The sequence below is a fragment of the Pochonia chlamydosporia genome, assembly GCF_001653235.2.
Source record: "Pochonia chlamydosporia 170 chromosome Unknown PCv3seq00010, whole genome shotgun sequence".
Lineage (NCBI taxonomy): Eukaryota > Fungi > Ascomycota > Sordariomycetes > Hypocreales > Clavicipitaceae > Pochonia > Pochonia chlamydosporia.
In genome coordinates this window covers 614731-631265 of record NW_019154045.1, presented here as the reverse complement: position 1 = coordinate 631265, position 16535 = coordinate 614731, and the positions used below count along the sequence as shown (strand labels likewise).

The 16535-nt window shown below is 47.5% G+C and overlaps 6 protein-coding genes across 6 annotated transcripts; 4 read left to right on the top strand and 2 right to left on the bottom strand.

Annotated features, from left to right (window-relative positions):
* Positions 1–540: 540 nt before the first annotated feature.
* On the top strand, positions 541–918 carry VFPPC_14725 (hypothetical protein; the record flags this gene model as incomplete). The annotated part of the gene is made up of 1 exon (XM_018292493.1): positions 541–918. The coding sequence occupies one exon, from the start codon at positions 541–543 to the stop codon at positions 916–918; it is 378 nt and encodes a 125-aa protein (XP_018137173.1).
* Positions 919–3438: 2520 nt separating this feature from the next.
* VFPPC_10152 (hypothetical protein) lies at positions 3439–5299 on the top strand (the record flags this gene model as incomplete). The annotated part of the gene is made up of 4 exons (XM_018288571.1): positions 3439–3753; positions 3813–3923; positions 3979–4154; positions 4255–5299. 4 exons carry the CDS (start codon positions 3439–3441, stop codon positions 5297–5299), a joined length of 1647 nt encoding a protein of 548 aa, XP_018137174.1.
* A 1339-nt stretch (positions 5300–6638) lies between these two features.
* On the top strand, positions 6639–6848 carry VFPPC_16887 (hypothetical protein; the record flags this gene model as incomplete). Its single annotated transcript, XM_018294640.1, has 1 exon — positions 6639–6848. The coding sequence occupies one exon, from the start codon at positions 6639–6641 to the stop codon at positions 6846–6848; it is 210 nt and encodes a 69-aa protein (XP_018137175.1).
* A 3179-nt stretch (positions 6849–10027) lies between these two features.
* Positions 10028–11606, bottom strand: VFPPC_10154 (L-galactonate dehydratase; the record flags this gene model as incomplete). Its single annotated transcript, XM_018288573.1, has 4 exons — positions 10028–10328; positions 10382–10603; positions 10753–11437; positions 11489–11606. The coding sequence occupies 4 exons, from the start codon at positions 11604–11606 to the stop codon at positions 10028–10030; spliced, it is 1326 nt and encodes a 441-aa protein (XP_018137177.1).
* Positions 11607–12122: 516 nt separating this feature from the next.
* VFPPC_10155 (sugar transporter) lies at positions 12123–13948 on the top strand (the record flags this gene model as incomplete). The annotated part of the gene is made up of 10 exons (XM_022428696.1): positions 12123–12131; positions 12183–12236; positions 12293–12308; positions 12372–12649; positions 12704–12738; positions 12787–12922; positions 12989–13246; positions 13305–13336; positions 13392–13609; positions 13680–13948. 10 exons carry the CDS (start codon positions 12123–12125, stop codon positions 13946–13948), a joined length of 1305 nt encoding a protein of 434 aa, XP_022284005.1.
* Positions 13949–14527: 579 nt separating this feature from the next.
* Positions 14528–15565, bottom strand: VFPPC_10157 (aryl-alcohol dehydrogenase protein; the record flags this gene model as incomplete). Its single annotated transcript, XM_018288575.1, has 1 exon — positions 14528–15565. One exon carries the CDS (start codon positions 15563–15565, stop codon positions 14528–14530), a length of 1038 nt encoding a protein of 345 aa, XP_018137179.1.
* Between the last annotated feature and the right edge of the window lie 970 nt (positions 15566–16535).

Here is a 16535-nt window from a genome sequence, read left to right as displayed (position 1 = left end):
GGCCGACACTGTGAGACATCTTTTACAACACTAACAATAAAGCATGTGCTAGGCTTGAAACTTGACGACTTCATAAGTTCTTCGCTGATCGGCTTGCATAGCAAAATGACCCGATATTTGTGGCTGAGCATGCTAAGCATCAATGGCTTTGACCCAATGGTAGTTTGGTGACTTGCTTGCGTCATGAGAGGCTCAAAAAGCAGAATTGTTTGTGGACGGACGGAATTGATGCCCTTCGAGCATGACGTCGTTCGTGTACTAAACAGATATTCTCGTGACTCCAATTTGCCATGGTGATAAACCTGATAGTAATATTTTGCACTTCATCTGGGTTTCAAATTCGCTAACCTAGTAGACACTGCCATCGCAAGTCAAGTTGGAACGAAGTCGCCTCGTTCTGCCGGAGCACTGACGGCTATATAATAACGCATTACATCCGTTCCAAGATGTCCATAACTTCAATATTCCTACAAACACAAGTACTACAACATCTTCAAAGTCGCTTCATTAATCACAAATCACAAATACATCAACGAAAAAATGAAGATCCTCAATACTTTTTATCTGGTCGCATTCTTCGTTAGCGGTGCTCTGGCCGTGCCAATGACTGGCGACGTCATCGACGCAGGCAAGAGAGACGCTTCTGCCAACAGCATTGGACTGTCAGAGGCGGCCCAGCCTGGTGCTGGAGATGTCCCGAATATCAGATCCGTGCTGGGCAGGAATGCTGACGGCGAGAGTGAAGTTGCCGAGGCCAGCGAGTTGGAGGCCAGGCACGGGAAAAAGAACAGGACGGCAAGGAAGTGTGGTAAGAAGGGAAAGAAGTGTTTGAGGCGTGGGAAGAAGCACAGAAAGGGGAAGAAGAAGAACAAGAAGGCTAAAAAGGTGAAGAAGGCAAACAAGGCAAACGCGTACTAATGTGGGATAATAGCAGCCCAACTCAGGGGATAAAAGCTTTTGGGCCGGTTATAGTTACAATAACATGGCAACTGATACTCATAGCTAGGAACATGTTAAATGGAAGACTATCAACCCAATTCAACTGTTACAACAATGGTGGCAATAATGAACATAGTTTAACCGGTATACAACTATGAGGTGAAACTGACACACAGGAGAAAGGTGACAGACACGAATTGATCTAGATGGCGCTTTTACCACATACTGGCTACAAAGTTCGTCAATGTTAGACAATCTACTGGTATTGAATTCTACAATATACACCTTTAGGAATAAAGCCTAGCTCCTAGCTATGTTTTAGCTCAGAGAATGTAGTTCAGGCAATACTTGGAGTAAGGCGCGGTTGTGGCACCTGACGCATTGACATTCAGATGGTAAAGATTGAGACGCCACGAGAGAGCGAAAGGCTAAGTCATTTTTACACCAGAGAGTATATCTATCGGAATGGGTAGTCTGGTTGAGACGACGGAGTCCAGAAATCTGCTTATGCCATAGGTCCTCCAAGGGCAAACGGTGGCTTTGGGTCATATGACCAAACGTCAAGCCGCCACGGAATTCTTCACAGCAGGCCATCTCCCGAAATGAGGAATCAACAATGTCGCGGAGGTGTCCGGTGTGTCTCGGGCTGACGTTAGAATACTCTGCAGGCCGCAAGGCTGTTGAATCGGCGAAAGCCAAAGCTCAAACTCAGGGAAGTCAAAAGGGCTCAAACCAGAGCGGGAGCGCATCTGAAGCTATTAGGAGAGAGGTACTTGACTGGTTGACAAGGGTCAGTTAATCTTCCCGAAACAGTGGCAGTGCAACATGTTCCCAATGCCATCTTAGTGTGACGCCAAGAAGTTCATGTGCGGGTACAGGCATTCTTGCGGGTTGTGTTTTTTGCAACACGATTGACCCAAATTTTGAGATTTTTTTTGACAATGGCTGCACCGTTAACATCTTGACATCTGCATAATCCTAGCATTTTAGATATCCTCAAACCCACAAGCACCTCTGCTAACCAGATGCTAGCATAAGAAGCTAGGTTTTATCCATGACACCCCACTTGACCTGGTCTAGATAACAAGGTCGGTTACGGTGGCAGCATCACTGCACCTATTGTCGCGAAAGACTTGCCCAGATAGCTCTATCTCAATGGAGCTATCCTTGAATACTCCACAAACCGAAGCAGAGGCGGTCACCTTGGACGATCTCAGCCTCCACGAACCTGGGCAACCACCGCCAAGACTCATCTAACACTGGACTGGTTCACGACGCATACAAGAGGCTTCCCCGTAACATTCGTGATTCGAATATAGACTACTACACCCCTAATTTATGTTTTAAATGACGGATTCTGACCTTATGGCTATTAGGATAAGCTTCTGCCGGCAGATGGACTAGTCCATGTGCAATGGCTTTTCTACGCCTATGACCCTAAGCTTTAGGAAAGTAGATATGCAAACGATTCCATATTCCTTACAGCTATAACTGAGCTTTATTAAGGATAAGTATAAGTGCCTTTGCTAGGGATATTATCAGGAAATTGTCGTCCTTCCACATACTGTCGTATATCCTATATGGAGGCCTGTGAATGCGCGATGCTTTGTAATTGGCATGGTCGGGCAGGCAGACATAGGCGCGAAATTTAAGGCAGGTCCCATTTCACTAGGCGTAAGTAACAAAGCACAATAGAAACAAATTCATTACAACTTGGGTTCGTGAAAGATTCTGCCATGTGTTCGACTTTCTCTCTCAACTCGTGAGGCTGGGATAGCACCCGCGTCCCGCAAATGGCTAGAACGTGTCGTGATGGTTCGTGGCAATCCCCCGAGCCGATGCATATTTCGAAACTAATGGTGTTGATTTTTCTTTCTCGAGACGTCTTCTCTAGCCCCCCTTCGGGGGCCATCTGTCCCGTAACAGGAGGCGAGTCATTGCCACTACTAGTGCAAAAGATCTTGCTCAATTGTCAATAATTAAAACGGCTTAAACATCTGTAGTAAAATCACTTGAACCAATCCCACGCCGAACTTGGAACCCCAACCCCAGTCTTTCGGTCCCTGCCTTATGGGCAACCGAAGCGTCGAGCCATTGTTCCACAACGCCCAGCCCAATTCGCTGAGGCCGATGTACCACCTGTCTCGAAAACAACCTTGAACACAGCACTCGTCTCAGAACCCCGTCTGTTCCTTCCGATTGCACAGTGTAACATATGGTTAAAACATGGCACTCACATCAGATGCCCCCCACCATATACACCCTGGTGAGGCTACCGAGCATACTTAACCCAGCATTGAGCTACCACCGGAAACAGGAAGCAGAGTGTTATCAATTAGGCATTTACCATACGATATTCTCTTATCTATAGGCTGTACACCATTTTGAAACCTGACATACAACTCGACAAAAGGAGCCATCTAAATACTGTGGAGAGAAATTTGAACAAGTGAAGCAACCCAACGCAGTGTGTAGCCTTGGCTCTTAGGTCGGCTCCAAATGTCATCCAGCCGCTGGGAACCGGCTAAAGGTCGCGATCATGAGGTTTTCGACCGCTCGAAGCAACTAAGGCGTCTTTTCTTGCGGAGTCTTCTAAGATTGTTTGCGACCATAGTTCTCGCACTATTAACCAGTGGCATCATATTCGCATACTCTAATCCGAAAGCCATTTCGAGCTCTCAGAGACAACAGTTTAACGCGCTTATCATCGGGATATCAATTGTTCTTGGTCTTAACGTTATGAGTTCGCTCAAGTCCAACATTAGCCAGCTTCGTTGGTGGCTACTTAGCATCGGCGAGGCATCTCCTCGGGAGGTACTGAATGACAGACTCCTACGACAGACAACCAAACAGGGCTAATAATGGCCACACAGGCAGACTTGATCCTTCAAAGTGAGGACCTTGGCAAGCTATTACTGCTAGGCTGCGTGTCTCGCCGCTTCTCCATCCGAGTGTTCGTTCTTCTGTGGCTGTGTTTCAATCTGGTGAGTTCAAATGCAACTTTGCGTGACTTCAAATGACAGGCTCTAAATTCTCCAGATCTCTCAGGTCGCCATCGCCTTGCTCGGTCTGACTTATAATGCCAATGATTCCACTGAGTTTATGATTACCAAGCCAGGGATGGTTACTATTTCCAACCTACCGCAACTAGCCTCAGGAGGCTCCTTTGAGGATCTTTCCGACCAGCAGACCAATACCGCCATGAGAAACACCGCGTTCAGGCACGTATGGAGCATATCTCACAGGGTTGCGGTGCTCTTTGCTTTTACACACGCCACTAGCCAAACATGGTTCTTTTACTGACTACCTTCCCAGATTTGGATCGATGGTAACTGTATCACGACTGCAGTACAACTCAAACACCACGTCTCTGGTAGACGTTTTGCCTGCACCTGGTACAAAGATCGACGATCGTGCCTACACAATCTTTTGTGAAGATGAGACCACGATATGTCGATACGTGTTTCCGGAAGAAAGTACGTACAATTCATCATATTGGGCTATGGTGGCGACTGGACGACATGTGGCGGCGTCAACCACTTGTCAAAGTTGGAAAGTCACCAGCGGCGGCGATGGACTACAAAGCTTCATTACGGTTGCTGATAGCCATAATTCTACACATGGACCCATTCCGGCGCTTAACGGGCCGCGCCAAAGCATTTACATGTTCAATCCAAATGACCCAAAGGCGTCTGGCCCTAACTGGGCGATAATCACTGTGCTCGAAGCTTCAAACACTAAGCCTTGGTTCTATATTTGCAATTCTACCCTCGATACAACCGTCGTCAATGCCGCCATCAAAGAGCATCAACTAGGTCCTGACGTGCCCAGGCTAGCGACGCAAGCGATTGCACTTCAAGGCTACGGCTCATCCAACATAGGAATGGCAAACAGCACCAGAGGGTTGCAGTTTCAGAGCTATCCAGTTAACACCCTGTACGGAAATGAACGTAGAGGGGACAACGGATGGATGGGCACCACAATTTCACAATTTACCATTGGCGCGATCGGCGGTCTTGCGATCAAAAGTCCATTAGTCGACGTTCCTGGCATGGCACCGATCAAAAGTGCCAGGATCGAGGTTCCAAATTGGCAAGACGTGTATATGATCTTAGGGTTTACGGTGGGATTTCAAGCCTTCCTCTCATTGATTTCCATCACCATTAGCAATCGAGTCCATGTTTTTACACGTAGCCATCTCGCAATGGCGACGTTGTTACAGCCAGTCGTACAAGATTTAACCGCAGCGATCGTCGCAGGAGGCGCAAAGCAAACAGTAAAGCTGCTGGGGTCAAAAGCAAGACTTTCCTACACGGCTGATGCCTTCGGGGTCTACCGTATAGAAAAGACGCAAAACTGATGCTGCATAGCAGGTATTCTGAAAGGTGGCATGTCATGAAGCTGGTTTTTGACTGCCTTCGTTCAGTTGGCCAAGCGGATGGGCTTGTCTGACTTTCAGTGTCGGTGAAATAGTGAAATTGACTATACTGTCATATACTACTGAGACCTGGTGCCATTTCATGGGTGGGTCTCTTTTACGTCATTCCGCTATTCCACAACTTTAGACATCTTTATCTAGTGCTAGGCACTTAAATTCCTGTTCCTGTTATATCTCACCTCGTTTGATGTAGAATGCGATGGACTACGTTTGCATCTCGGCTGTACGTCAGATGGTGGCCGCGGCACCTTACGGTTGAGTTCACTGCTTTTTGTTCATCATAAGTCATGAATACAACCAACCTCTACTTGGTTGAAAGCTAAGACGCGAGTGCAGCCACGGAAATGTACATGAGAACCAGCCTCTCGTTATCATACCAAAAGTATTGCTCGTCTGCGTTGACGCCATTTCGTTAATTTGGGTGCCGTTTTAATGTGGTTCTCACGCTTTTGGCCGTCCATGTTGGTCATGGATCTGGAACATGTGTCACTTCGCAACCAGGTAGAACTAGTGTCTCAAGGACTTGCCCGAAGGTTCTTGGTCAGGAATGTACTAGAGCACATCTGCGCTCCATATTGATAAGATATTCGATGCGCTCTATTTCGATGTAAATTGTCAAGGGCTGTCCTTTATTGTACATTGAAGCTAAGCTGTGAAGTGTGGATGCTGTCCTTCCACAGTCTCCGAATTGGAGGTTCAAACAGCGACTTTGCTCATATTACTGTTTAGTGAGAAATCTCTCCCAGCTTCTCAGTTTAGGCACACAAATAAACGAGGAACCTCTAGTTTAACAGACTCGCTCTGGTTCAACAATGTCTTTCACTAGCTCCATACTAGATTGTGGAGAAAAGTGCCTTAATCTCGATCAGACCCCTTACACGACATAGTCCAACTGGCCTCACTGTTGGACAGAATTGAGGCTTGGGATGATAATGCTCTAGACACCATAGCCCAGTTTTCCTCCCCAACCGTATATCCGTTCGATAGTTCTAGTCCGATTGGCAAGCCGCAAGTATACTTTTGCGTATAAGACGCCCCAATCCTTCAGGACATCAACTCCTCAATATGCATCTGCAAATTATACCTGCGACTGATCAGACCAGCTTGGTTGGATGTGTATTTTAGACATACGCGTTCATCTCTGCAATTGTCAGACCAGACTAGAGCTAGACGTGGTTCTGGTCAGTGTAAACGCCGACCAATGGAAAGTCGGCCTGCACATCAACACCGCCCCTGGGGGCAGAGGATGCCGAGGGTGCTGATGTTTCTCCCAAGTTCACAAGAGATGCCATCGTTGGAGACCAGTTGGAGTACCGAAGTTCGCTCCGTAAGATTACTCTTCCTCGAGCTGGTACAAATGAAACTGAGTGACACGACCAAGAGAGTGCTAGGGGATCGAAATATCAACAGGACTGATCATTCAGTGAACAGTACGTTGTCCTCACATAATGCTCATGACTCCCCTTGCTAGTTACAAGTTGACTCATGAGCGCTTCCTCCAGGTGTCGTGGCCGTCCTCAACAGAGAGGCAAATACGCATGTGCAGTCTCTGCAAATCTCGTCCCCACAGGCGAGAACATCTCTTACACTGGCGTTGGATCCGCTACTATCACGTCTCGAGGCCCCATTGTATCTCGTGCCACAGCGCTGCTCTACGGCTCCAAGATACCCAGGCACATGCCGGCTTTGCCAACCTTACCCGTTGATGGTTCCGCACACCAAGGGCAAAGTCACGCCGTCTGGCGTTGCGGACCTCCTCGTTGTCAAACAAGCGCTAAAGGGGTACCAGGCAGCTGATATGGCCCATGTTGACAATGTTCTCAAGGACGAGAGCAAGAACCGGACACACAAGAAGGCCACCAAGACAGAAGCCTTTGTCAGCTCGGAGAGTGAGACTAACAACAGCGAAGAGCATGAGCTATCATCTACATTCCGCTTTGAGATGAGCAAGGAGGCTGCGAATACACTCAAGGAGGATCAAAATTTGAAGGCTGAGCTCAAGGTCTCTGCCAAATATGGTCAAGCGGTGGGTGTCGATGCCGGCGGTGAAGGGAGTGCCAGCCGCAGCAAGGAGGAGGTCAACAAGGCCGCGTCAAAATTCAGCCAGGCTTTCATGAATTGGACAGTCAAGAAGATCACAGCGGTCCGGTTTTCTTTCGATGGCTTATTACTCAGTTGTTAGTGCCATCCCCGCAAATGATGGACCAGACATGGAGTCGACTTGACTCAACGCCCCATCATCCAACCACACTCAATTCAAACCTGGAGAATTTACCACCCACCCAAATGTGACTAATTGTCTCTTTGTCATGCAACTCCGCCTACGCCAGATCCACAAATAATCCTACGGCCGCACACTACCAACCGCTCCGCATATCTCGGACATGAAATTATTTCTTTGCATAGTATGCCACCGTCGAACCCGGACAGAAAGCGGAGGGCGTCCAAAGCTTGCAGCAGTTGCCACTGTCGCAAAATACGGTGCGACGTGCTAAAAAACGGAGTGCCTTGCACAAAATGCCGAGACGACGGTTTCGAGTGCATAATACGGGCGAGAAAGAGGCGAGTTACGAGACTTGGCCATCCCCCTTCCTCCGGCACGAAGGGCGCGAGTGATGTGTTCACAGAAGAAGAAGATGACGATGATGAGCCACTAAGCAGTCTTCCTCCACATGTTGCTGCATATCAAGTTCCGCATTACCCATTCATTCGGAACTTGTCAGCCAGCAAGGATACCAAGTCCAGCCGCTCTCACAATGCAGCCGCTTCCCCATTGGACGATTCGACGAGAGATGTAAACGAACGCACGGCTTCAATGGCAGCTGATGATGTCCAATATTTGAAGCAAAAGAATGCATTCACGTTGCCCCCAAGACATCTTCTGGATCAACTCGTATTCAACTACTTCCACGTTTTCCATCCTTTTTTCCCTATCGTGAGTAAGGAACTGTTTCAGAATGCCTACAGCGATAGCCGCCTCGGAACACCTAGCCTACTACTTCTCCAAGCCATAGTGTTCACATCTTGTGCAGTGAGAAAATTGCCTCTGTCATTCACGTTTTGTACATACTAAGAAGATAGTCCATATCGCCATCGGTAATTAAACAGATGTCATACGGTTCTCGACAAGAGACCCGTGACATTTTCTACAAACGGACCAAGGTTGGTAAAGAATACCCTATTGCTCACATCCGGCTCACTCATGTTCCCACAGCTTCTATACGAGTTTGACTACGAGCGAGATGACATGGTTATCATTCAATCTCTCTTACTAATAAGTCACTATTATCCCTCCATGACCAACCAAAAGCACACTTGGTTCTGGGTGCAACAAGCAATCACCCTTGCGCAAGGGATTGGGCTGCATCGAGACTCAGGTCCAGTACCAGACTGCAACCTTCGCGTAAGATTATGGTGGGCTTGTCTATGCCGTGACAGACTTGTGGCTCTTGGCACGGGACGTCCGATGCATATCAACAGTCTGGACTGCACTGTGGCGCCCTTGTCAATAGATCATCTCGAGGAGCATGGTGATGGCGCAGATGACAGAACTGTCAAGCTAATATTCTTGGAATTTGCCAAATTGTGCTCTTACGTGGAGGGGATACTGTCACTTCGGCAGAATCGAGAAACGGGAACCGATGAACACTCACTGCAAAAACAGATTCGCCTTTGCCAACAAACCCTGCAACACTGGGTTGATAACTTGAGACCGATCGTGTCTCTAACAGGTACTACAGGGACCAATGAATCAGAGTCCCAGATTTGTGCAATGTATCGAATACTCGTTCACATGATTTACAAGTAGGACCAAAGACAAACTGTGTGTGATACAGACATACGCTGACTTGCGTCTTGATTAGCATCATCGCTATCAGTCTCCAGCAGTCCTTTCATTTTCACGGTTGCGCCCAAGACAAGACTGGAGAACTGCCATTGCCACAAGTGGTCGCATTAGCAAACTCCTCAACACACCTAGCTCGACAACTTATTGAGCTGGACACCATTCACCTTGCACCGACAATATGGTATGTTCTTTCGACTTGGCGGCAAAGCTCTACAGCGCAAATGACGGCTAACCGCCTCAGTGTCACGGCCATTCTGCCTCCCCTTATAGTTCAATTTTTACAAGCCCGCCTAAACGCTTCAAATACTGCACAAGTCGATTTGACCCAGTTCAATACTTGCATGGCACTACTGGGGCAGTTGGGAAGAACGTATTGGCATGCTAGCTTTTATCACAAGATATTTGCGCATTCCATATGCAAGGCGTACACAGGTGGAAACCGCTTCGAGTACGCCGACAATAGCAGGCAATGGCTGCAGTCCCATCTTGAGACCAACACGTCCCAGCTGACCGACCTTCGGTCAATTCAGCCATGGCCAAGCCAAGAACTTGGCAATACGTTTTGTAACAGAATGTCATCCCGCTGGCCGGCCGTTGCAGGCTCAGAACAGTTAGTAGCATTTGCCGATTGTCCTCGTGATACGGCTAACTTATGTGATGAGCCTCCAAATGAAACCATGGGCCAGACTACAGGTCTACCAGATGGAAATGTGTTTCGAATTGAGGACTGGTTAAACGACTTTGAGTATTTTTACGATTTTCCTTCAGCTTAAATACATTAGTTGCCCTCCCATGTGCGTCAGCTACTCCTGTGGTCCGTGGATAATTGCTTGTCCGGCTGGGCTAGTCCAGAAGCTGCCATTCGGAAATGCGTATCGTTCCATCGCATCCAGCTTGTATTGTACGCTATACCCTGCCTCGTACGGTGTGACGAAGTAGCCGTTCTTTGTCTCTACGGGATTGATCAAAACCTCTCGGAAAGAGTTGATATGCTCCAGTAGGCTCTTCTCCCCCGAAACAGAAAGATAGTTAATCAAAGCAAGATGCTGCGTGTATTCGTTCAAGCCAATACCACCACTATGTGGCACAATGGGAACATTAAATCTGCTACATCAGCATCATGTTCCAGCCACACCGCTTTACGGGTCGATACTTACTTCTTCGCCATCAGCAGGACTGCCAGTACTTCATTTACGCCTCCCAGCCGACAGGCGTCAATTTGACAGTAGTCAATCGCGCCAGCCTGTAGTAACTGTTTAAACATGACTCGATTTTGACAATGCTCTCCAGTTGCAACGCCAACTCCATGTGGCTTCAACGCCGCGCGAATCGCTGCATGGCCAAGAATGTCGTCAGGAGAGGTCGGTTCCTCGATAAAGCTACAAGATGTTATTAGTTTGCGAAATAGGAATGTCCTGTGCTAGTTGCAACTTTCCTGGGCTTAAATTGTACTAGCTCCCTCATGTATTCAATGGCTTCCGGAACACTCCAGACTTGATTCGCATCCATCATGAGCATTCTGTCATACCCAATTGCGTCTCTTGCAATCTTCAAGCGGCGTTTGTCGTCTTGCAGATTTCCACCGACCTTGAACTTAAATTTGTCCATGCCTGCATCAATGTTAGACCGAATAAGCTGTATCATTCTCTCGTCAGAGAAGCCAAGCCAACCGGCTTGGGTGGTATAAGCCGGTACAGCTCTGCTCAGTCTTGCATCCTCGAGTCTCGCTGCTTTGGTCGTCTGCTGCTGCTGCAATATCCTAACCGCTTCGGCGGGAGTAATGGCATCCAGAATATAACGGAAGTCAATGCAGTCTACGAACTCTTCTGGAGTCATGTCCGCAACCAGCTGCCACACCGGTTTTGACAGAAAGCGACCCCAAAGATCCCACAGCGCATTGACACATGCACTGAGTCCAAGATGCACGGCACCCTTCTCTGGGCCGACCCAACGCAGTTGTGAGTCAGATACAAGATGGCGCCAAGTTTTGCCCATCTTTTGTGTCAAGTCGCCAAGCGACCTCCCAATTAGCCTTTCCGCTATCATCCCTGCGGCCTCCGTACAGAGGTTGTTTCCTCTGCCAATAGTGAACGAAAAACCGTACCCTTTCAACGCAGTGTTTGTTTTGAGGATTATGTATGCTGAACTGTAATTCGGTCCTGGGTTCATGGCATCGGACCCTGACAAGTCCAGACTTGTTGGAAACCGCAGGTCTTGGCTAGTTAGTGGCTTCAATTCCGTCAGTTGGAGAAGGGTGTACGTACCATGTGTTTCGTATGCTGTGATAACGATATCGAATATGTCTGTAGACGTTTGAGGAACCCAGTTATTGCCATGGCCGTGGCTATCCCCATCTAATAACTTTGGCTCTTTGCAATTCATCGTGGTTACCATAACGGCGAATGATGTCCTACAGTTCAAATGGGCAGCACGATTAAAAAAATGTCCCTCTAAACATAGTTTGCAGACTCAAAAGAGCCACCATGAGATACGTCTTATACGTCTCATACGTCTTGAACCATTGTCAGCCGTCAAGTGAGCAACTTCACATATGGTCCGAACAATGGCACCAATGCCTGATCTTTAATCGGTTCTTCGGTAAAATGACCATAGCCTTCCCCGGATCCCAAACATTAGCGTCAAGTTGAATAAAATGCAGCTCCACCAGACTTTTAGCCACGGTGGCTGATCATCCAAAATTGGGAGCCATCTTTTGAAGAGCCAATCATCGCGACATCATCGGTTACTCGGTTCTTTGGAGTGGCGCCAAACCTGGAGGACCAGGTTGTGGGCTGCAACTTATTACGAACAAATTGCTTTAAAAGGGTGAGATGTCTTGTAAATGATCGGCTTGAAACGCCAAATATGTTCGTCAACTTTAACTAATATACAGCAAAAATGCGCAAGGTATGTCATATAACCTCTACAAACGTAGTCACAACTTACAAGCTCTCCTAGGAAGTTTACTTGTATGGCATCGCGCCATGCACTGGCGGGCTGGCTTTTGGCTATGTGAGAGTCCCCAGCTCTAATCTCGCTTGTCGTGCACTATTGCTAACCTCACCTAGGATACCGGCTCAATGAGTATGTGTGAATTTGATTTGCTACTGTTCGATACTAACGGACATCTTTCGTTAATAACAAAAGGCGGCATCCTGGCGATGCCTCAGTTTCTCGAATTCTTCCATCATCCAAGCAACTTCTTACAGGGTGGCATCACAGCAGCAATCCTGGCTGGAGCTTTCGCTGGGTCTCTTCTGACCGGTGCATTTCTTGCAGACCGACTTGGCCGCAGGTACACCATCTTGTTAGGATCGACCGTTTTTACCATTGGTTGTGCCATTTCGTGTGCGGCGAACAATGTCGAAGCCCTCGTCGCAGGTCGAGTCATCAATGGTCTTGGCAATGGCTGCTTAACTATGATGGTACAATTAGCTTCCTAGCCACATCCGTTGCTATCACTAACTTTATAGGTATAGGTAACCATGTATCAAAGCGAGATTGCACCTCGAGAGTAAGCCGTACTGTTTCCACTGCTCGATTCTTGGCTGACACTCTTCAGGATTCGGGGACGAATCATTAGTATATTCCAGTGCTTTGTGAACTTTGGTATACTTATCGCCTTTTGGATTCAGTTCGGAACCAGCCACATTCGAAGTGATGCTTCGTGGCGGCTCCCAATGGGCTTGCAAATGGTTGTAAGTATTATTTGTCGCTGCTTTACCAGGTCGACAAAGAAGATAACCAAAAGCAAACTCATTTAGGCCACCATCACACTACACATAACCATGTGGTTCATGCCAGAATCGCCCAGATGGCTAATCCAACAAGATCGCCAAGACGACGCTCTTCGTGTTCTTGCCCAAGTCCATGCGGGCGGCGATATTGACGATGCTTATGTGCACGCCGAATTTTCAGAGATCGTAGCCAAGATTGCTTTTGAGAAGTCCCATCCGCCGCCAAGTTATTTCGATCTCTTGTTAGGGAGCGAGAGGCGGCGCATGTGGATTGGCATAGGAGTAGTAAGTATCATCACAAAGCAGGTGGCAATCAGCTTTCAGACCACTAATCGGTCGACAGCAATTTTGGCAATCCATGACTGGTATCAATGTGTATGAGTACAGCATTGCCCTTGAACCCTCTATTACACACACTAACACTTGGCAGAATTATGTATTACGCAGTCTTTTTATTCCAACAAGCCGGACTAAGCGAGACCTCATCATCTCTCCTAGCAAATGGCTTGCAAGGAGTTGTACTTAACCTCTTCACTTATCCTAACATGTACTACATGGACAAATGGGGGCGTCGGTGGCCCATGATCATTGGTGGTATTGGCATGGGGATCTCAATGCTGATAATCGGTGTTGTCATGAAAACGGGTGGTGAGACAAGAGTTACCAAACACTCCATTTTGTCTCCCAGGTGTAACACTAACACATCCGAAATAACCAGGAAATCCCATCTATGACCCAATAACCCAAAAAACCAATTTCGACTTCTCTTCACCCGCAGCTTCCCAAACCGTAATTGCCTTTGTTTATGTCTATGTGGCCGTGTTCGCAATCACCTGGGCTTGTGTTGCTTGGGTGTATCCGCCAGAGATCTTCTCTATGAGTATGCGTGGTCGTGCAACGTCAATAACAACCGCGACAAACTGGTTTGTGGTAAGCGCAGCGGTTTCTTCATACACTTTTCTCGAACACCAAGCTGATATTGTTTGAGAATTTTTGGTTCGCCTTATACATACCAACCGCAATGAAAGAGATTAGGTATGTAAACTCTGTGCTACCATTTGCTCGGCCAGGCTGATGACAGGGGATGCAAGTTGGAAACTCTACATTATTTTTATGTCTCTTTGTTTTTTGATGGCGGTGGTCGTATTTATGTTCTATCCGGTATGTTCATGCCGCCTCACTCCTCACCGAGCCAGCTGACTGAGAATGATGGTAGGAATCTGCTGGTAAAACATTGGAAGAAATGGATTTCCTCTTCGCCAAATCTCGAACCCCATTTACCATGTTGGACAAGGAGGCGACAAAGATTGGCGCCTTATTTGAGCGGGACTTGGCTCACGGTGAGGCACTAACTGTATTTGATGAAGAAACCATACAAAACAAAGTTCGGATGCAAGCCTCACAAGATGTCTAGTTTGTTTCCGTTCAATGTCTATTCTCTGTTAATTCTTGCACTATTCCTGAAGGAGGGCTGAAATGTGACCGAATCGTATTATGAGCTAGGGCAGGAACCACAACAAACACAATCACTGGAGTTTGCGTGCCAGTTCTTCATTTAACTATAATTCACTCATAACCAATGGGTTTGCTCGTTTTTACAATGTCCGCCGTGGCCGGTGTAGCCAATGCTGCCATCAACTTTCCAGTCTGTGCAGCGTCTCCTCCAAGAACAGAATGCGGGTATGGTTTCGTCAATGGACACGAGTTCTCCAGCAGCGTGATGTGTTCCGGAGTGAGTCGAAGCGATATTGCCTTCATTACGTCCTGTAATTGTTCTGGTTCACGAATTCCAATTGTTGGGAAGACGTAGGGGAACTTTGCCATCGTCCAAGCAATTGCAACAGTTTCTGCGTTGGCCTTTAATTCTTCCGCGATAGCTTCCAGGGCTTTGCAGGCATTCTCTTCTGCGGGGGATTGTGATTGGAGAAGTCGAAATACTTCTCTGCCCAACCGCTTTCGCTCCGCAATGGCCGACTTGTTTTTCAACTTTCCTGATGCCAGCACCCCAAAAGCGGTAACTCCCAGTCCCATAGCTTGAGACATTGGTATAATGTCATTCTCCAGGTCGCGTTGGGTGACATTGTACATGCCTTGATACACAGAGAATGGAGTCTTCCCTTGAGCTTTAGCATATGTGTTTGCTGCTGATACGACCCAAGCAAGCGCATTTGAGATCCCCAGGTACAAAACCTTGCCTTGCTGCACCAAGAGATGTAAAGCATCCATAATGCTTGCAATATCGCTGGTGTAGTCCCATGAATGGAGGTAAAATATGTCAATCCAGTCCGTTTGTAACTTCTTTAAGCTATCTCGCAAGCTTAGATGCATGGATACTTTGGAGTTGCCACCGTAGTTGACAACCTGGTTCTTTCCATGTTGGTGGAACTTGTAATCCAGGGTGAATTTTGTGGCGATGACCATACGGTCTCGAACCCCTCTATCTTGTAACCACTCGCCGACAATCGTTTCAGATTGTTCATCAGTATAGCTATTAGCGCAGTCAAGAAAGTTTCCACCCGCCGCAAAGTATGCGTCTAACACCTGGAAAGCTGCATCACGGTCCACGCCACCAAAATGGGGATCCCAAGCCGTTCCAAATGACATTGTGCCGAGATGAATTGGAGAAACTCGAATGGGACAAAGAGGCGCGAGAATGCGATATCGTCTCAAGGAGCTTTCTGGCTAAGGAGCTGGTCCAAAAAGCCTGATTATGGATTGCGGGACTTGGTTGCCCATCTTTTGAGAATATACACTTTGAAAAGTACTGAAGAGGATGATAACGAGGAAAGGTTGGTATCAAAGACACATACATTACCAACGGGTCATTGGGTCCCTTTATATCGCATTTGCATCTATTATTGTCTCTTCTCGTATGCTTGTTTGAAGGCCTAGACAGCCTCTGCCCGATTTGGAGTTTGCAAAAACGGATTATGGAGTAACCCCGAAGGTCATCTTTTAGCGCGCCACTGTTCAAAAACTGAAGCTAACTAAAGTAGGATTTTGCGCCTTCCAAGAACAAAATGTTTTAGCGGCCCTGTGAATCCAAATGGACGAATGGTCGGCAATTCAAGCAGCCGGTGCTGTGCATCGGTTTGGCCTTCATGATATCAGGCGCTTGGGGCATGATATCCCAAAAGCTCTCACGTTCAGCTTCATTCACAGGGTTCATTCTTTCCACCCAAGGCCGTCCGCTGGCCTTGGATTCGGATACTTTTCAAGACTTCTTCACTGTTCTACTTCGGATAGGGCGGAACTGCTCGCCCGCGTTACCGGCTGAAGCTCATGGCACGTATAATACGTTCTCGAGTGGACGCCAACATTGATGGCAACCACACCCCACACGCCTCTCCAAATACCGAATGAACTTTCTCAAAACAAGGGCCAAAGGGGACATGCAGTCACATATTCCATCGCAGACGTGACAAAGCTAGCCTGTTTGTACGACAGGTCTAGCAGGTAACGTTATTTAGCTGCACCCATTCATCTAACCCAGTCACTTCGCCCAACATCCATCGCCAGAGAGCAGCCTAACCAAATCAGGCTCTTGCACCTCAGACTTAACAACCTGTAATTG